This window comes from Sceloporus occidentalis, unplaced genomic scaffold, assembly GCF_023333645.1.
Source record: "Sceloporus occidentalis isolate IW3139 unplaced genomic scaffold, rSceOcc1.0.p SCAF_4, whole genome shotgun sequence".
In the NCBI taxonomy this organism is placed as follows: domain Eukaryota; kingdom Metazoa; phylum Chordata; class Lepidosauria; order Squamata; family Phrynosomatidae; genus Sceloporus; species Sceloporus occidentalis.
In genome coordinates, this window is record NW_028316984.1 from 196,915,230 (window position 1) to 196,936,967 (window position 21,738).

The following is a 21,738-nucleotide window of genomic DNA, read 5'->3' on the forward strand; positions in this document are numbered from 1 at the left end:
GATTGATGGTTCTGACCATGTCTGTGAGAGTCTGCAGTATAACCTTTCTGCTTCATTTAAATCTGAACTTGTTACTGATGAATTGCATGCCAAAGGATCTAAAGTTTCAGAAAAGCTTTAGTTGTGAGCGTAAAATGCATAGTGCTTTCTTGAAGAATTCTGGCCAAAGGGCCTAATAAGTTGAATGGTGTGAATTTTGAATGTTCTCCCTGCTCCTCTCTTGCATTTTAGCATCACTATGTAAATTTGCATCCAGTCCTTCTATGAGTTCCTTGGGAGGCCTCTTATATGTATCTGTAAATAGGCTTTTATGTTACAGTAATGTGCACTAGCCTTTTAAGGGACCATAAGATTTTTTGCTACGTTATAGAATCTTGGTTATCCCACCGGATTAGTTGAACTGCATTACTGTGTGAAGATGACACAGGAAACAAGAGGCAGAACATCCACAAAAAAGTTAAAAGGAGGGGCACCCATTGCTTTGGGTGGTGTAGGGTCACTTCAGAATTAATTAGCACTCAAATGGCTTTATGTCTGTGCCTGCCTTTTTAGGTAGAAAATGAAACCAACGTCCTTCAAGATGGTTCTCTCATTGATCTGTGTGGAGCCACACTCCTGTGGAGAACGGCAGATGGCTTATTTCACACACCAACTCAGAAACACATTGAGGCTCTCCGGCAAGAAATCAATGCTGCAAGGCCCCAGTGCCCCGTGGGGCTGAATACACTAGCATTTCCCAGTATCAACCGCAAAGAAGTGGTAGAAGAAAAACAGCCATGGGCTTACCTCAGCTGTGGCCATGTCCATGGCTATCACAATTGGGGACATCGCAGTGACACAGAAGCCAATGAGCGTGAGTGTCCCATGTGCAGAACCGTTGGTCCCTATGTGCCTCTCTGGCTTGGGTGTGAGGCAGGCTTTTATGTTGATGCTGGTCCGCCAACTTATGCTTTCACCCCCTGTGGCCATGTGTGCTCAGAAAAGTCTGCCAAATACTGGTCACAGATCCCACTGCCACACGGTACTCATGCGTTCCATGCTGCCTGTCCTTTTTGCGCTATTCAGCTGTCTGGAGATCAGAACTGCGTCAAACTTATTTTTCAGGGTCCAGTTGACTGATGTCATTTTACAGATGACTTCAATAAAGCTCACTTTGTTAACAATTTACTGTGAAGATAAAGAATTTGCCACTAACTCCAGATTTTACCCCCTTTTTATAGGATTGTTATTAATGAGGGCTTTGGGTGGGTTGGGGGATTACCATAGGGTATGAAGGTACATTGATACCTGGAACCAAACAGTTATCAATGGCATTGCATGCTTGACAGCAGCATGTTCATGATGACTTCTTGGTCAAACTGTAGTATATTTGTAATATTTGTAAGATCAGAAAAAACAAAAACCAATGTCTTAATGATTTTATAATCTTGGATTTTGTAACTGAAATGCTTTTCTTCTAAACTTTGACAAGCCTTTAAGACACATATTTTTTCAACCTAAAAGGAGCATTCAGAATGTAATTTGTCTGTCCTCTCTCTTTCTTTTTTTAATTTGCAATATAATTAACTTGAATAGTTCATTCTCAAAGAGGATGTACCGAATGTGTGGGTAAACCTAGGTGAATGTTCACGAGATACATGAGTGAAACAAGCTGTGAACATGAAAGGTTAGCTTCATGAATAATAGCACAAACATGGAATTCTACAGTGTGGTGTAATGCAGCTGTCCAAAAAAGACACAGTTACTTGAAATTTGGGGGTTGTTTTCTGTTGGTCACTTCCCATGTTACGACTTTTTAACACAGTTTATTTTCTTTTTTAATCAATGTTTGTAAAACATAATGTGGCAATGCTGCAAGATATTGTTTGTTTGGTCCAACAGATTTGTAAGATAGGTTTCTTGTTGCGCAAAAAGAATAGTTTCTGAATTTGCTTCTGACTTCTTTCCAAGCCAGTTGAGCTATCTGGCAGTGAATGTACTATCATCCTGCCCTGTGTTTCAGCATGTCACAGAATTGTTCTTCAAAGTCCAATATAAGGCCAATTTATGAATAACTGTGGGCAATGGTACCACCTTTCTGTGGCTTCATCCCACCTGTGCATGTATGTTCCCAATATGTAGTCTTTCACAGATGTCCTTAATTAGGTTAGCCTTGCCTGTTTTGCTTCATCCTTTTTAGGTGTTATGACATTACATGGGCTGAAGCCTTAGAAAAGTGCCCCCAACAGCATCGTAAGTAACATAGTGTTGGACTCTTTGTGATGAATGGAAGCACCTTTTAGCAATCTATTGATAAGGCACAATACGTGATAAGGCTTCTTCAGTTTTCCATTTGGGGTGATTTGTTTATTTATTTAAACACATATCTGGTCATTTGTACCATTTTAATAGTTTCTGTCTTTAATTGGGTGTTCTTTCCAGTTCCCCTTGCATGCCTGGTACCTGTGGGCAAGTAGAAATATAGCAATCCATTATAAATCCAGTCACTTAATTAGCTGCCCTCACCTCTCGAGAGAAATTTTGGTCCAGTTTTTGCAGAGCATACATATGTTGGCCTTGATCTTATAGGCAGTTTCAGGCACTCTTGAGTCTTAGCCATCTGCAGGTAGCTTTCTAGTAATTCACATGTGTAGATGTTCCGTAGCTATTGAAATCCATAATTGAGCTGTTTTGTTAAGCTTGCTTCTTTGATATTATCCTTAATGTACAAATGTTTTTCAGTAGTTAAAGATAAATGGTTTGTTAACTTCTCAGTTCTCTGGCCTTCCCTTTATAGTCTGAGTAGTGTATTTTATTTTATTTTTACCCTCAAATGTCAGTACCCAACATTTAGTCATAACCTGGGTGACTTAAAATTCCTAACTAGGAATTGAAGTGGTTGGAAAGGCAATAATTACTACTCACTCAGAAAATTAGTAGATTGGGACTTATGTGAACCTTTCACTATCTCTTCCGTGTTAGCGTTTCCATTTGTTTAGGATACTGTTATATTTTTTTCTGTACTCATGGTATTAGAGTTATTAGTTTTTCCATGTTTGAATGAAAAAAAGATTCCTAGGGCAAAAATTCATTGCTCATCCAGAGTGAACCAGGCATGAGGGTGGGGGGCAGGGAGAGTCTCCTTTCTGTTAAATTCTCAGCAATTCTTTGCTGTATTTGTGTCCTTTGTATAGATAAATAATTTATATGATTTTAATATATTGTGTATATACTTGAATTGGCCTGTTGCTACTTTGGATGTAATATTGTTTATAGTTAATCTTTTTAAACATTTTTCAGTGTCCATTGCCCATTGGGTGATCGAGCATGTTGTTTTTACATAGTTGCTGCTGTTTAATACAATTTTCTGTATTAAAAAGTTCAGCGTTTAAAGTTTAAACATCCACTTCTTTTATTTGGAAAGGTTTCACTTACTCTGTAGCATTATGTCAACTCCTGTACTTGGTAATTTGCCTACCCCACTCCTTAGTTTGGGAAATAGGGCCAATGATCTCCAAAACACTTTTATCCTAGTGCCTTGTAAAACAGACTGCTCCTTGCCTTCTATCCCATAAGAGAGACATGTAGCTTAGATTCCTATAGCTGTTACTTCCACAGGTTGTAAGGCCCCAAAAGTGTTCTTGTCTTCTAGTTTAGGCCCTTAGTTATTCAGTCCGTTCTCCAGGCTGGCGCAATGCCATACCAATGAAGATTTTAAAAAGGAATTTATGGGCTGAAAAATTGGCCCTGTGTAAGTGTGAAATGTTTCCATAATTAGGTTCTTTTTCATTTGTGAATGTTTACCTGTAACTGCCCTACCATCATCATTACAAGTGTTAATAATCTGGAACCTCTTCTAGAGCTTGTCAAGGAAGAATCCATTGGATTGGCTCATTCTCTCTTATGATCCTGGTCCTTTTTGGTGATTTCTCAAAGACTGCTTGTGTGTTTGGGGAGAACAACATTAATCTAAGAGCTAAAAAATAATTTTAACTTTACCTCCTTTGGAAGTGTTGACATTATTCCTGTTTTCACTGAACTTTTCTGTGAGAAAGAAAACTTCTAAAGAGCGTTATTGGAAATAACCGATTAAAGCTGTTCTGAAACTGCTCTGAAACACTGACTCTTCTGGCAAACTTCTGCCTAAAGTTTTTCTGATGTGTTTCATATCTGAAGACATTAGCTCTAAGTTGGGTTAGTTTCCCATCTTTGCAATTCCTAAACTTCTCTAGCTCAAGGTTAGATCTTCTGTTCCATCATCTCAAATAGTCAGTAGCATATAACAGCTCTGCTACTTTGCCATGATTGTAAAAATGAAATACTTCTGTGAACATGGAACCATGCTCAGATGGGCATGACCACCAAAAAGGCTGAAGTCAGAAAATGAAAAAAATCAGAAAGAAACCTTGCATGTGGAGTTAAGGGATGTGCCATGCTTCCTTATTTCATCTTCTGGATGTATTTTTCTGGTCTCTCTTTATGTCAAAAGCATTTCTGTTGTCCACCTTCAAGTCTCCAGGACATTCCTTGCACAGAAACTACCTGGAAGAACTTTTCTCAAAGACTTCCTTTGTTGTGAGTTGAAAGCCATTTAGTATTTTCTTTGCATATTATTCCCCCAAAGGAGTCAGCAACAATGGATTCCATAAGTAAGATTTCTGAGCAACCTTTTAACCCATTTTGTTTGAATACAACTCAGAGCTACAGAAATACAACTCATAAATCAGTGTGTGTTTTTTTAGCTTGTCTTTTAAATCCTTGCTATCTGGCTCATGTATTATGCAGTTTGAACACTCCCCATGCAGGTGAATGGTTTTGTGGATTTTTTTCCCCCTCAGAAGTCTGTATACTAAATTTGAAGTCCATGTTCTGACCTTGAACTGTGGTCATTTCACTAATATATCCAAGTATATTATTGTATATTGATTTTGCTCCTTGCTAGTCATGATGTTACCTCAGTGCCTCAGGATAGTCTTGTAAAGACAGTTAAAAGAAACTTACTTTGGGGAATCGGTTGAGATAGATGGGAGGGGAGCAAGGCATTGTAAAGATCTATCTCCATATGGAGTAGGAAGCCAATTCTAATGCAAATGTTTGCCAGTAAATAGCATAGAGTACAGTTGGGGATCTTTCTGTATCTTTTAAAATCTTTTTAAACTGATTGTTCCAAACTGGATGTCTGCCACCAATTAGATTTCCTCCCCTCAAGTGACAACAAAGTTATTTAGAATGTTCTTATGATCAGTCATTTCCAGTCTGAGGCATCTGACATAAAATATTAGTCCAAAGAAAAGGGTTTATAGCCCCAAACACCTTGGGAGATGGGTTATGTCATTTGCGAAGTTCAATATTCTTTCTGCACACCTTCCATTATTTTCTTTCTAGTTGTGCCCATTACCATATCTCTTTTGTGACTTCCTGATGTCATCTTGCTAAGCCATGGCACTTCTTTGGGCGAGGGGCTTAGTGCAGTGGTTGGTCCTTTTTAAAAAACAACAACCCAACACACACACATTTGATTCTTTTCTTCTGGGCATGTGCATGTTCTTGAATTTGGCTCTCAAAGGTGTTTGTGGAAGACGTTGTTGACTCTGTTATCTATTTTCTTATTTTCAGTGTAAGGTGTTTCTGTGTGCGTTTGTGAACAACACAGATAGCTCCAGCGAATACTCAAAAGATGGCCAACAGTTGGCTGTGGTGTTATGTGTCTTTAAAATTCTGTTTAGAAATCTGGCTCTAGCAATTTCTGTCACAATTAACTCCTGTTACTTAAGTATTTGACAGTTAAATGAAGCTTCCTCCACTACTGAAACAAGTTTTAACTTTCATTATGGGACACCTCAAATCCCTCTCCTTCATTCCCCCCAGTAGCAATGGCACTATGCTGTAGCACAGTCTTCAAACTCTATGCAGATCTTACTACAGGTATCTATAGTGAGAGATCCAGTAGTGTGTAGTATAAGAAATTAGTGGCTCCTGTAAACCTCCAGACAGTGTTTCCTTTCAGTTAGGCTCTGCTAAGGAAATTCTGCCATGTCTCTGTATTCAGTAATCGGCATATAATTTACTGCTGGTATACTTTGCTCTTTCAAGCCTAAAGAACAAAAGAACCCATGCTCTTAGCATGACAGTAGGTTTTGGCTCCAATTCATATTTCGACAAAAATATGACACAGCTCTTTTCAGAGTCCCAGGAAATCCTGCTGTAGTGAATGAGAAGATGGGGGTCCACTGTGTGTTACGTTTTAAGAGGGAAATTGCATTCCAAGAAGCCCAAAAAACCCACAAAAAACTAAGCTGACTTCCGTTGCTTATTTTCCCCAGTCTCGTAACAGTGAAGCACAAGAGCATAGTCAGTGGTTTTCTTGTCTGTATTTTTGAACAAAGGTGGAAAGCCATTTTATGCTATATAATGAAGTTTAAAAATAGTGGCACTAGTAACTAAATACTACTGTTTTTAGGGATTGTGTAAACTTTGGCAAGAGTTAGGTTCTTAAAAGGTTGTATATCCATTTTGTGTGCACCAGTCTCTGAAAACAAAGCAATGTGATTTCCTTTATTACTATTTTCATTATTTGCCTTTACTGAGCTGTTCTTGTTTAGTTTTGTTACTGTCAATCAACTTCAGATGTTCTGACTGCAAGCTCCCTTTTTCTTGCTGATGCTTGTGTGTCTTTCACACAGCTTTGAGATAAGAATGCAGTTGTTAACATCTGTAGGGAGAAAGTATATTTTAAATTGCCCTCTTGACTACTATGGATTTATGATGGCTCAATGTTCCATGAAGGTTGACACTTCAGGCAGTTCCCTCCAGTGTAGCTGCTTGTAGAAACATGAACCTGGTTGACGAAATTCCATAATAGCTTGTTTTCGTAGCCCCACTCCCTTTTGTGTCCCAAAACAGTTAATAATAATGGGTGTGCCTTAGACAACAACACCAGCCCAGCGATCCATGCAGCTCTGCAAAAGAGTTTTAGCATGTTTTTTAAGAGTGTTGAACCGTACCACGTTACCTTTAAAGTGATACTTAATTGTACTTCTGAGTTCAGATGAATATTTTAACAAGCACAGAACAACAAATGCAATCTTTTGGAAGGGGAGCTAGAAGACTGAGCAAAGGGAGTCATGCATGGAGACTTGGGACCTGTGCCCAGTTAAGCTGTGCAGTACTTTGATCCCAGGATGCTTTCTTTTTTCAATGTAAAAAAAAAAGATCTATCATACAGGATTGTTGTGAGGTTGAATAGTGATCCGTACATTTGAAGCTCTTCTCCAAGGATGATTGCTAAATGTGCTGATGGGTGGGACAATTGCCCTCATGTTTTTCCAGCAGAAAAGCTGTGTAAATTTTCCTTCACCCATTCTCGGTGAAATTAAATACTGTCAGGATCTTGCTTTGAGACTGATGTATCTGAACCATGTTTAAGATACCTGTGCAGCACAGTCTAACAGCCTGTTGGAGGCCTGGTGCCCTCCAAATGTATTAGACTTCATCTCTTTTACGGTTAAGTCCTTATTTTGGCAAGGATGGAGCAGGAGACATCTGGCAGATGCTAGGTTGGGGAAGGCAGGTCTGATTTGGTAAACCGTGACATTTCTTTTCTCAGCCTTGATGTTCAAGATTCAGGTGCCAGGGATGGAGTCTGGAACTCCATTCCTGGAAAGCAGTTCATTTGCCAGCAAGCCATGGATGTTCCCAAGACTCCTGCAGGAGTTTGCCATGTTATCTGGAAAAGATGCCAGAAGCAGGCCTTCAGCACGCCCACTCTGATACAGAAAACTGGTTTAATGCCCTCCTCAGGATGAAAACACCTCAGTGAACCTCAGGATTGATGTATTTGTGAACAATCTTGGGTTGTTATCCAGTAAAATGTGTGGTCTCTGCGAATCACACAAATGGGTTATTCTGTGCCTGCGCAGTTAGTTCTGGAACCTTCCTGGAGATATTAGAAGCGTTTTGGAGATATTAGAGGCAGGTAGCCCCTTCCACTCTCCAACTGCCTTATGAGCCGCTTTCCCACCTAAAACCTCAGTTCCTTTTGTGCGCCGCACTTGCAGCATCTAGGAAATCTCCACTCGATTTGACATGATCAATCTGCATCTGGTGGCAATTTTTTAACATCGTGTTCATATTTTAAAACAAAACAGTACAATTTCTTAGAGAACTGTATATTTAAATATGAATTTAAATTCTGAGGTAACATTGCCTTAACAACAACTTACACTGTGATTTCTTAGGGAGTTGCATACTTAAATGTGAATTTAAATTCCGAGGTGCAGCTGTTTTAACGGCAGCCTGTACTGCAATTTTTTAGACAATTGTGTACTTAAAGGTGATTTAAATTGTGAGGTAAATTTGTTTAGCAGTGGCTTGCCTCGCCTTTGCATTGGCAAGGCCCTTTCCCTTTCTGAGGAAATTTTTTGATACAGTGGTCGCTCACCTCAATTGGTGTGCTTGGCAGAGTCCCCCCTTTTCCAACCCCCCAAAACCTTTACTGTTGAGGAGAAGTTTTTAAAATGACCTCCACCCACATCACTTGACAAGGCTAACTATGCAGTCTGCAAAATTCCTGGGGGTTCTCTCCCATAAGGAGACTCCTGTGTTTCCCCCAATTGTTATGCCCTTCATGCTCCATTACACACCCTGGACCTATATGGTAAGGGGTTTCAAGTCACCCATATGGCCTCCAAGCCCCTCTGTTCATACTGCTGTGTTGCAGTGCATTAATGCTACAGCTTCAATCGTTCCTCTTAAGCATTAGGGGTGACATTAGGGTGATTTCTGGCATATTGCCTAGTGTTTTATACACCTGGCTAGGAATTGGACTTTGTGGCACTTAAAGGTCTATTCCAGCTTTGCTGCTTTACAAAACTTCATTCCAAGGGTCCATCCATGATGGATTGACACCATGCCACTCTTGCCACACTGTTTGCCTATCAGTTTTGGCTGTTCTGGCTGTGTCTCGGATCTGCAGGCTTCATACTGATAACCTGAAATATTACGCTCAGATACAGCGTGTCTCATGGGTCACAACAATTGGACTTTACAGTTTTCTCATTTCTTTCTGTCTCAAATTTGTTGTGACTGAATGAGGTAATACTCCTCCTCCTGGAGCTCCTCTCCGTTTTGATGTTATTAGGCTCTCTCTCTATGGATGGACTTCCCAACCATCTTGTTGCTGACTACAGATTTGTCTATTTCATATTCTGTTAAAGAGGACTACTTGACATTCTAGGCTGTGTCTGTCAATGCCATAGTCTCCAAATCATGGCTTTATCAGGTCACTGTCCTTTTTCTTTTGAATGACACGCTTAAATTTAAGGGCTTTGTAAGCCCCTCTTTCCTTGTTATCAATGTCCCGGCCTGTGCAGCCTTGCATTGCTGTGAGCCTTTTGCCCTTCGTGTTGGATTCAATCCACCCTTTGGATTAGACAATTTCTGTATACCAGACCTTCTTGTTTGTTGTCTTCCCCTAACTGCTTGCAGTAGTGAGCTTCCTTCTGTTCCACACCACTTACCTATTTGGTAGCTTTGGCATAATCTCCATTGCCAGCAAAACTGCTATCTTGGCCAGGATTTTTCCCTGACCTTAGTTTACACCTGCCATTTATTATGGACCATCAAAGTTTACTTACAGTCTGTGCAACATACGGTTAGCTGGCAAGCCTCTTTTTCATGTTTCATTTGCATTGGTGACTGTTTCCACTACGTCTCAGTATTGGATTTTCTACATGATTCTGTAGAGTCGTCATGTCAGTGGGACTGTTTGTCCCCATGTTTATTTGCCCTTTGACTTGGTTTCCCGACTGGTGATTCTATTTGGGGTCAAAATGCCTTTCAAGTGTCGCATGGTACTCCCAACTTCACTGACCAAAGTTTGTTAGTCTACCCCATTTGTGTGATTCGCAGACACCATGAAGAAGAAGGACAGGTTGCTTACCTGCAACGGTATTTCTTCGAGTGGTCATCTGCGAATACATACAAATCCCGCCCATCCTCCCCACACAGTCATGCCCTGCCTGCCTCTCCTTCGGTCCTGGGCTGTTGCTACTCGGCGTCCATGGAACTGAGGGTTTAGGCAGGAAACCGGCTAATAGGGCAGTTGGAAAGTGAGTGGGGCTACCGCCAAAACGCCTCTAGTATCTCCAAGGAGGTTTCGAAGCTAACTGTGCAGGCACAAAATAACCCATGTGTGTGAATTCACAGATGATCACTCGAAGAAATACTGTTACAGGTAAGCAACCTGTCCTTCTGTACCCTGAACACAAAAGACACCTTCTACCTGTAATGGAGAACATGTATTGATAAGGAATTCTTGGCATTCCTGTGCATAGTAGAGTGTCCTCAGGCTTCACACAGGGTGGTGTGTACATTATTATTTCCCCATCACCCTAGTCATTGTATAGATCAAAAATAATGTGAAGTAGTCCCAATTCTACTTGTAACTCAGGCACCAAATGACTGATTCACCAGTTGTGTTCAGCTGGTGGTTTCCTAATGTTCTTCCCTCATTTGGGGGGGGGGGGGCTTCCTCCCTTTTAATGATTTATGAGGAACTCTTTGTCTTCTTTGCCTTTACCTCACTTCTTCAGAAGAATTCTGCTTGTTTGTTTGGGACGTCAGCCCAGCTTTTGAAACCTTTGCTTCTGAAAACAGAGAGAATATTCTAAAGCAGTGGTTTCCAATCTTTTGTCCTCCAGGTGTTTTGGACTTCTGCTCTCATAATTCCTGACTGTTGGCCAAGTTGGCTGGGGCTTCTGGAATCTGAGGTCCAAAACAAATAGCAGACCAAAGGTTGGAAACCACTATTCTAAAGGATTTTGAAGAATTCCCTGTCATAAAATGGGAAGGAATGGACAGTGGTGGTGGGTCAACTATCTGTTGGGCATCTTACCTCTTATTACTAATGTCATTGAGAACCTCTTAATGATAAGCTTTCATGGTTTCTAGGGACCTTATTTTAAAAACATAATGCTATAAGTCTAGTTATTTCCAGCTAGTGTGGACTCACTGACTCGACAGGAACTTGGTAACTTATGTAGCTTCTATTGATTTGGTGGGTTTACTCTCATTGGAACTAACAATTGAGTATTTGGATTCTTGGCCATTGGTCAAGTATTTGCAAGAAATTCATCCTGAGAAGATATACTTAAGATGCCCAACAAATTAAACTTCCAAATAATTAAAGATTCCTTTCCCCCAAGTTATCTGTTTGTCCCTTCTGCATATGAGATAATGTTTCACCTACAAAGACTAATTTAGAAGGAGCAGGAATATAATGCAGTTGGGGAGGGGTTGTGATTGTGTGTTTTAAAGGTCCTGGAAATTTGAGTCTCAGCTCAAAACTGCATCTCATGCCCAGCAAACCCTTTGAGAATGGGTAAAGGTGGGAAAATTTCCTTCAATATGTTACCAGCTGTTACTCTTCTGAGTTGTTTGTGAAATCTGGTCTTTTATACATCATTGTGAATGGATATTAACACAATTTACCTGTTGTACATTTTGGAAGTACAAGCCATTTTACAGGAGAGGAAAACAAATTAAAAAGGTATTCCAGTATTATCACTTGGCTCTTTTTGATTCTTTTTTCACACTTCACAGATGGCAGAAGAATGTGATGTTTGATTTGTGAATAATACCATGAGACCTACCGAGTGAATAGTTGGTAAAACTGTGTGTGAGAGACAAAATACCCTCCTAGAAAATCTGAATTTTTATATTTTATCCTTCAGATCAAATGGGTTTTTTCCTCAGTTTAATGGATCCTCTGTCATAAATAATGCTGGAAGAAAGCATTTGAATGACATTGAAGACTTGAGGCATACGATTTTGAACCACAAAAACAAATGAAAATAAAGTGAAAGTTACTAAATAGCTTAGCTACTGTTAATGTAGGTTTAAAAAAGATGTTCAAGCCAAGTAATGGGAAGGTTTAAGCAGGATTTCCTTTCATGTCATGGACTGTGCCAGTGATTCCCAAACTTTAGTCCTCTAGGTGTTCTAGACTTCAACTCCCAGATGCCCCAGCCAGCTTGACCAGCAATCAGGAATCATGGGAGCTGAAGTCCAAAGCATCTGTAGAACCAAAGTTTGGGAACCACTGGATTATGCTATCTTGATGGACATTGCAGTCCAATGTCATCTGGTGGCTCAGTCTACAAATATCCCCTTCATATCCCCCCCCCCCACCCCCGATCCCATTTTTTGCATGTGAGCCACCTCTCTGGTCATTAGTTGTGAAAGTATGAAGCACAAGAACTTGGATTCAGCCTTCATCCACTTGTAGCAGTGAACTTCTGCTTTCTCTCTGAACTAGTGTGGGCAAAGTGTCAGCAAACCAGGAAAGGAACTGGATTAGCATCTCCTGGAGTACTTGTTTGTATTGGTCCTCCAAGATATAAAAAGGAAATGTTAGGAACACCAAAGAGGTGAGTGTCAGAAAACAGTGATGAGAGCTGGTGGTGGTGAGAGCTAGGAGCCAAAGTGGTTACTGTGGTTACTGAACCTGCCCTTACCTGATGCCTCCTCACACCACACACAGCTCTTTCAAACCATCTGTATCAAGAGGTTTGAGGCTCTCTAGATGATGCTGGATTGCAAACCTCAGCATTTCTTGCCACTAACATCTGCCTAGAGCTGCTGGAAGTTGTAGTCCAATAACAGTTGGATGGCTGCATGCTTCTCGTCTTGATCTGCAGAAATGGTGGTTGTCAGTTTTAGTAAAACAGAAGAAAACAGTACTTTGTACTGAGAGTAGGCAAATTGTGAGATGTGAATGAATGACTGAATCTCTTTCTCCTGCACAATTCTAATTGTTTTCATAAACCTAAACATGGAGAAACAAAATAAGTTGAGGGTTTTCAAGATAATTGCACCAACTATCATGCTTCTGAATTAGTGGAGTGACCCTCTCCTGTGCTTTCTGCACGTCCGCACTGTTAAACAATTCAATGGTAACCTGCTCCAGTCTCTCACAATGGCCTCTAATCTGTGTCTCTTGACTTCTCTTGTGTGAAGTATTCCTGGCTTGATCAGGTAGGAGCTTTAGAGTGTGGTAAATCTTTTCTCTGATCAAAGTCCTCATTTTCTCTTTTGGTGATTAACTAATACCAGTCTCGCTCTTCTAGCGTGCATGACCTCACACTGTGTTAAGCTGCCTATCACTTCTATTAATAGGATTATTATGTAAAATGCTCAATAATACCCCAAAGAGATCAAATGGAATGCAGGGGGAAGTTATTATACTCACTTGCTTCAGTGCTTTAATTTCTACACCCCTCTGAGAAAAGCAAGTGAGGTAACAGCAATGAGAAGTACCCTCCCTGCGGGTATGTTTGTGGGTGGGTGGTGAGTAAAGTTTAAAGGAGCCTGCCCAGGGACTGTAGGTATTGGTGTGTTCCAGATGGATGCGACAGTCCTGACCGGATAAAGGAGGTCATAGAGACACAAGGAAAAGTGAGTGCAAACCAATACAGTTACATAGCCTTTCGCTATAGTTTCCGCCCAAGTGAAACAAAACTCATATGAATGGGGAAGCAGGTGTTTAAGATGTAAAAGATACAGGTGGTAGGTAGGGAGAGCAAATGTGGACCAAAGTGCCTGGGCTATCAGCAAAAGCACATTCCTCATGGAGAGAGGGGAAGAGATTAAATGTGAGGCCAGAACAAGTGGGAGTGAGAAGTTAAGCCAAGGTTTTATTGCAGGGATCCCCATCAATGCCTTTCCACCCACATACAGAACTTGCACTTAACAAGTAGCATTGGCTGAGGCTGGAGAGCTGCCTGCCTGCCATTGAAAACTTTTGTCCTAGAGTGGTGCAACAACAGGCACAGAGTGTGCCAGGGGGGCACTAAAAGAGTGGGTCTGAACTTTTATGAGACGCCAATATGACTAAACTTAGGCTATTGCACTGGGGACATGTCATGAGATGCCATGACTCACTAGAAAAGACAATGCTTGGAAAAGTGGAAAACAGCAGGAAAAGAGGAAGACCACACTACAGGTAGACTGCATGAAGGAAGGCATGGCCCTGAGTTTGCAAGTGCTGAGAAGAGCTGTTGACAATTCAGACTCTTGAGAATCTCTCCTATTCATAGCATCAATCCAAATGGAAGTCAACTTTATGGCAATTGAAGTCAACTTTATGACAATTCACAGCAAATTTTCAGAGATTCACCTACTGCCACCATGTCAATGTGCCAGTGGAAAGGGCACTGTAGGTACCAGATGTGTCAGTGGGGCATCAGACGGAAACCAATGGATTCAAATGGCAAGAAAAGAGATTCCATTTAAAGATGAAAAAGAATCTCCTGATAATAAGAGCTGTTCGACAGTGAAACATACTGCCTCAGATGGTGGTGGACTCTCTTGTCTTTGGAGTTCTTTAAAGCTTCTTGGCCAGCTCTTAGGATGCTCTGAGTTGCAGCATGGCAGGGGGCTGGACTACATGAGCCTTGGGACGCCTTCCAACTCATGATTTCATGAATCAGCTTTAAGTTTTAGTCTGATTTTTAAAAGAACAAGGGAAGCTGTTTAAATAATTCCCAGTATAGATTAGCATCACAGATAGCTCCAAAATTCAAACTGAAAGCTGGAGCCGATTTGTTGTACCACTTACACAGACCCACCAGCTGCCATTGGGAATTAGACTTACAGAGGTAGATGAACCCTAGTTTGCTGGGACGCACACTACAGTAGGCCCATGGAGTCCACTAGGGTTTGATTCCAAGATCCTCCATGGATACTAGAATCCATGGATACTCAAGTCCAGTTCAATACAATGGCATAGTAAAATGGTTTTCCTTCTATGAAATGGCAAAATCAAGGTTTGTTTTTTGGAATTTTTATTTTAAATATTTTCAAACCATGGATCTTGAATCCATAGAACGCTTTGGATATGGAGGGCTGAATGTATATACAATAGAGTAGTAAAATAGTGTCCCTGATATATGTATGTATGTATGTATGTATGTATGTACTGGATGGTTGAATCTGTGGACATGGAGGGCAGGCTATGCTCTTCTAAACTACAAACTATAAATGTGCATAAGCTGTTGCTTTCAAGGATTCCACCTGGAAAATAAAAAACATAAATGCCACACATGAAGCAACAGGCAAGGAAAGAGAGAGGGTAGCCCTTTGTCATTTATATTTTCTGATTTATTCATCTGGAAAAGATTTTAGGAAAATTCAAAGGAAGAGAAATGAACACAATCATGCCAAAGCAGCCAAATAAAATTAAGCCCGCTTTTGGCAAGGTGCAACGGAGCAGCTCAGAAGTGAATATACTCTTTGTGGGACGCCTTTGCCTGCCAGTTCTCAAGATCATAAAGTGAGGTGGAGTGGATAGTGAAACGCTCCATAATCCTGCCCCTTTCCAAATCATCTCATTTGATTTGCTTCTCTGGACATGGAGTCCAGATGGGAAAAGGTGGGTGGCTGTTGTGTTATGATGGGCCCAAGCTGTTTGGAACATTGCAGGCCAAGAGTCCCCTGAAGATCATGTTAATTAACTCACAAATTGATGGGAATATACCTAACAACAAACACATAATCTCTAGAGTCCCGAGAAAGCTGCCACTTGAATTTTGTGAGCATGCCTTTTTTTTCCCCTTTTGCCATTATTGGTGCCAGATCCTGCCCACATGAACTCTGTTCTTGCTCTCAGTTGCTACCTGTAGTGCGGACTCCTGCGTCTTGACCAGCTGGTTACAGATTTCCAGGTGGCCACTGGAGCATGAAGGATGAAGCCTTCCTGTGGAAGTAAATCAGGATTGAGAAAGTTACTCTTTTGGGAGATCAGCTTGGGAAATAACCTACTCCAAGTGTCATGCATTTTCCAAAGACGTTGTGGAGAGACAAAGATCCAGACCTTTAGCCAGAAATTCATTTCTATGCTCTAATGTGTCAGGTTACATGTTTCTCTCTCTCTTTCACACACACACACACACACACACTTTCCCTACTTCATGTCCACAGTGAACTTAACAGCCTACAAGCCTTTTGACATTTACTGAGCTTAAATAGAAAAGGGAGTATGTCCAATGCAAGACTTCAGTGCACCTGCGGAAGAGGATTGTCCGTTGAAGTTACTGCTAAAATAAATGTTAGTCCTCAAAATGCTTCAAGACTCCTTCAAACTCTCTTTGCTTTTCCTTTTTGTACTAAAACAGCCTATCTGTTATGGGGGCAGGGGAGACCAGCTTAGGATGCAAAATGAAAATGTATGCAAACTTCCCTCTCACTTCGCCCATCCTTCTCTTGAGTTGTTATGAGATGCTAAATGCTAATTCCTCAGGATTCTGGGAGCACAATGGAAGAATTCCTGCTTGTGGTTTTCCCAGAGTGTTTGGCTGGCAAAGGTAAAAAACTGGATGTTGGAGTAAATGGAGGGTGAGGAACCTTTGGCCTTCCAGATGCTTTAGACTCCCTTGCCCTCCAAATGTATGGCTGTCTGGAAATGCTGCCAACACACACGCAGCTGATAAGAGCCTGCTGGCCAAAAGGTAAAAAGCAGCTCCTCAATAATGCCAAATGACATCCAATAGAATAAGCCACAAGCCAGTCCAAAGTTCCGGATTACAGAGAGCAATACTACCAGTCCAGTCCGAGGTCAAGGATTCAAAGGTCTAGCAAGCCAGGAGTCAGATCCAACAGCGTCCACTAATGAGAACTAATAGTCTCTGGCAAGAGAGCTCAGCGTCTGCCAGGTGCTGTATATCTAGCTCCTTTATCACAGCTGCTGATTGCCTAATGAGTGCTTCTCAGCAAGTCTCTTGGAATGCCGAAGGCACACCCTTTCTAGTCTCCTTTGGCTAAAGGTAGGAGCCTCAATGCTCTGCTGCTCTATGTCTCCCAAGCCTGGCACTTTTACTGGGGCAAGGCTGGGCTGCTGAGCCCCAGGGTCCACTGGAGGCAATCCCACAGAGCTAGGGTCTGGCTGAGCCAAATCCACTGGGGCTGGGAGAGCAGAGTTGGGACCTGGCAGGGCAGAACTGGGGCCTGGCACATCCTCAGGTTCCTCCTGCACCTGAGGAGCCGAGTCCTTATTGTGGCTGGCCATGACAATGGTCTACAATTCCTATCAGCCTCACCTAGAATGGCTAATGGTTGGAGATTGTGAGAGTTACGATCTCAAACTTGGAGAGCCCAAGTTTCCTCACTCCTGAGTCAGATAAAACCTCTTAGCAGAACTTCCTATCCATTTCACTGTGGGACCATACAACATTTTTATCTGGATTTGATAATATTTGGGGGGGGGGTGTCCCTGAGACTCACCATTTGGGGACAGTTTCATTTATGTGCTATTCTGATTGTGGATCTTGTTGTTTGGACCTCTCAGATTTCTTCAGTTTGTCCTGCTCAGGCAGGGGTGGATGATCTGTAGCCCTCCAGATGTTTTTGGAATACAACTGCCCTGTTTAAATATTTGAAGAGATATCATATTGAGGAGGGAGAAAGCTTGTTTTCTGCTGCTCCAGAGAACAGGACCTGGAACAATGGATGCAAGCTCCAGGAAAAGTGATTCCACCTCAACATTAGGAGGAACTTCCTGACAGTAAGGATTGTTCGACAGTGGAACAAACTCCCTCGGAATATGATGGAATCTCCTTCTTTAGAGGTCTTTAAACAGAGGCTAGATGGCCATCTGTCAATGGGGATGCTCTGATTAAGAGCTTCTGCATGTCAGAATGGGGTTGGACTGGATGGCCCTTGTGGTCTCTTCCAACTCTATTATTCTATGATCAAGTTGCCCACCTTTATATTAATAGGATGCTGTGTATGTATTGTAATCTGCTAGCCAGCAGAGGTGAATAGCTGTGGAAGGCTAGAAGTCTGCATTAACCCTCAATACACCTCGGAGGACTGCTTCCCTGACTCCCCTCCCCCCCAAAAAAATAATGTATTTAATGCGATTTGAACATTTCTAGATTCTGCTATCCAGGGGGCGTCCTGGAATCAAACCTCAGCAGATACCAAGGGCCTACTGTATTAATTTTTGCTCCAGAATGCCCTCCAGAGGATGTGGGGGCATTTTCTCTGTTTCAGCTCCCTCTCCCAGGGCCATTTGAGGCCCAGGAGGGACAATTTTTAACAACGGGAAATGGATGGTCACTCCCTTTTATTGTTGTTGTTTTTAAAGAGCTCTGCTGCACCTAAAATGACCCCAGGGGATAAACATGGTGCAAATACTCCCACATTGGAGAAGAGAAGGTTCAGAGGTGTCATGACAGCCATCTTTAAATATTAGAAGGGATGTTATATTGAGGAGGGAGCAAGCTTGCTTTCTGCTGCTCCAGAGATTAAGACACCGAGCAATGGAGTCAAACTACAGGAAAAGAGATTCCACCTAAACATGAGGAAGAACTTCCTGCTGGCAAGAGTTTTCTGACAGTGGAATATGCCTCCTCAGAGAGTGGTGGAATCTCCTTTGGAGGTTTTTAAATAGAGGTTGGATGGCCTTTGGGGGTCTCTTCCAGCTCTATGATTCTGATTCTGTGATACTCCCCAGAAAGCATTTGGGGCTGAAAAAATATTTTGAAAAAGAATTGCCATAAAAGAGCAATGACAGGTCTTTGGGGGGCCATAAAAATGTCCCTAGGTGATGGCATGAATCCCAGGCTACACTTTCTCCACCCTTGCTCTTGCGCATCAAAAACAGTGAAGTTAGTTGCCCCTTCCTGACGACAGAAATGTGGAAAGGATATGATAACAGTGAAGCGTAAAAATAACCTGGCTTTCACAGCCCGATAAAGCTTGTGAGGAAAGCCACCTCCACAACAGTGGCATTCAGGAAATGACTAAGTCAGCATTCTTAGTTTTATTGGGGGTGGGAAGAAAGAAAGATCGTGTTTCTATTCTACCTCTACTCTGCTGCTGTGCTGGAAATCCTGCAGACATCACAGCATCTTCCAGCACTTGTAAATATGGAACTAAGATGGCTTGGGCTGCCAGGAGTTGCTGTCTAACCAATGGTGGCTGGTGGCTCAGTGTGGCAGTGAATCCACTTCAGGTTTGAGAGAGCTTTAAAGGAGTTATCCATGGTGCTGAACCTATCTGGAGCAACTTGGATAATCTCTTTAAAGCCTGGATTAAAATGTACACTGGATTCACCGCCCCAATGACGTGGGAGCCGACAGCCACCACTGATTCCAACAGCATCTGGAATGTCACATAATTCCACTCCTCCTTTAATCATCTTAAAGTAACTTGCAGATACTTCTTATCACCTTTTTTTAAAAAAATTGCACTGTGGTGTAGGTCAAGCTGAGATAGCCACTGACCCAGGGTCACCTACTGAGCTTCACAGCTGGGTGGAGATTTGAACCTGAGTCACCGCAGTCCTTCCTACTTCAGCACTCCACCATGGTGACACCAGTTGTTGTTGTTCTGTGTCTTCGAGTCATTTCCAACCTAGGATGACCCTAGGGTGAACCTGTCATAGGGTTTTCTTGGCAAGATTTGACACAAGCCTGGCTTGCAATTCCAGGTCATCTCTAGATAGAGATAATAGGCTTTGAAAAATGTGCCTGAAAGTAACTGAAGAGGGTGGTGTAAAAATCCCAGGTTTATTTTAACCTGGCTATCCTGTCTGATCTTGGTAGCTACACAGGGTCAGCCCTGGTTAGTACTTGGATGGGAGATGGCCATTGAATACCAGGTGCTATAGTCGTAGAGCAGATCAACATTGAAATTGCCCTGGAAGCCAAGATGATAAAGTTGAGGTTGTCATACTTTGGCTATGTCATGAGAAGGAATGACTCACTGGAAAAAATAATGCTTGGAAAGGTGGAGGGATGTAGAAAAAGAGGAAGACTGCATGCTAGATAGGCAGACTCTATTAAGGAGCTCATGGGCATGAATTCAAAGGACTTCAGCAGAGAAGTAGAAAAGAGGGAGTCTTGGAGATGTCTCATCGACAGGGTTGCCATGAGTCGGGGTCAACTTGAGGATGGTTAACAATAAAATAGGCTAAATTTCAGATGAAGGAACTGGCAAAACCACCTCTGAGTATTCCTTGCCTAAGAAAATCCTCTGAAATTGATGGGGTTGCCATAAGTCAACAGGCAACTTGAAGGCATACACACATACACATTTCTATATTCATTCCAGCCTGCTGTGCTGCAGCATGTTCTGTAATCTGAGAGTCTCCCCCCCCCCCCGCCATTCCTCTCTCTCTCCTTCAGTTCTTTCACCTCTTCCTTGGATGAGAGCTCTCTCATGAAACATAAAATTACTCATTCAGGAAACCGAAGGATCCCTAGCTTCTGTATTTAATAGCTTTCCCCCTCTCCTTTCCCCTTATCGTTCCCGCTTTACGATGCTTTATGCCTGATATAAATATTTTGAGCCATAAAATGCAGGTAAGAGGAATGTGCAATGGACTTGGAGGCATTCAGGAGAGATTTGTGAGACTTAGGAGCCTCTAGGCAGTGATCTGCAAGCCAATGAAGGCAGCTCAGTTGGGCTTCTATTTGTTTGCTTGCCCAGACATCAGGGAGCTAAAGGCAGTTATGAGCCTTATGTGGGCCTTGGACAGACTTGCCAGTTGAAGATCATTCCAGGCAAGGCTAGAGATTTAAGGATTGCCCCTTGTGATGTCATAAGCTATATGATGTCATATGCATTAAATACTAACAGGAGTTGCTCATACAGTGTGCCATTCAAACACATTAACACAAAAACATATTTTCTTGTTTGAATATCAGGACAGAAACCCAGCTAAAGGGACTGTTCCTGGATCATTCCTTCTCACTTTATCCATTTGGTGAGATGGGTAAACTAGCATGGGCTGGTTAAATAGCTCATCTGACTCCAATATTGCACCAGCTACCCAGTGAATTTTGGAACCCAATGGCGAAAAAGAAGCGTGGGCAAGATGTTAGGGTTGCCATTTGTCCTGCCAGAAAACCTGGAAATTCCCAGATTAGAGGGACTAAAAAATGCCCTGGACGGCTGGGTCAGTTGAAGCAGTAAACCCCAGATTTCTCCTTCATCACAGGATGATGGGTAGGTTAAAATGCAGCAATGATGATGAAGCAGGAAACCATGCAAGAAGACCGGCACTGGCAAGAGCCTCATCCCACCCTGCAGGCTCCGGTTGCTACAGCACAATGGTAGCATTGCCACCTTATTCTTCCATTCCCTCTCCTCTTTCCCTGATAGCCCCAGAGGGAAGGAAAGGAAAGGAGGCTAGCAGCGATGGCCTTGTGTTGTGATGATTGTGTCAGCTTGAGCCTAGGGCTAGGCAGCACAGTGAAATGTCACTTCCAAACAGCCTTGAGAGAGTAAAGAGAATCGCTTTACTCTTTGGCCTGCTTCGAAACCTCCCTCTCTTCACACCAGCTAGGGGGGAAAGAAGAGAAAATGAGCTCTTAGCTTGTTGCTATATTTAGAGATAGCAGTGTGGGCCATATAGCAAAGTACAATAACATCCCAAATCCACAAAACAGTGATACTTTCATCCAGCCAACCAAAATGCACAAAATACAGACTGAAGTTGAAACACAATGACAGAAAAAATGCAATGATTAATGTGTCCAATTTAAAAATTAAAATTTGCATGATATGCTGATTAGATGCCCAGATATGAGGGACTAGAATATGGCAACCCTAGCAAGATGTGCTCCCAATCCAGTCATTTTTGTCCCTCCAACCCACTGAGTTTGTTTTGTGGCATATTGCCACCGCAGCCATGGGCATCACATTGATGAAAGTCAGCAGCAGTCCTAAAATAAAATAAAATGAAGGCTGAGAACC

The 21,738-nt window shown here is 42.0% G+C and overlaps 1 protein-coding gene across 1 annotated transcript in view; it reads left to right on the forward strand.

The window, feature by feature from the left end:
• PELI2 (pellino E3 ubiquitin protein ligase family member 2) overlaps positions 1 to 11,538 on the forward strand; it is a 112,592-nt gene extending 101,054 nt beyond the window's left edge. Inside the window, exon 6 of the mRNA XM_089522825.1 lies at positions 553 to 11,538. Coding sequence (XP_089378951.1) covers positions 553 to 1,119 — 567 coding nt within the window. The 3' untranslated portion in view covers positions 1,120 to 11,538. The remainder of the gene's footprint in view (positions 1 to 552) is intronic.
• The last annotated feature ends 10,200 nt before the right edge of the window (positions 11,539 to 21,738 follow it).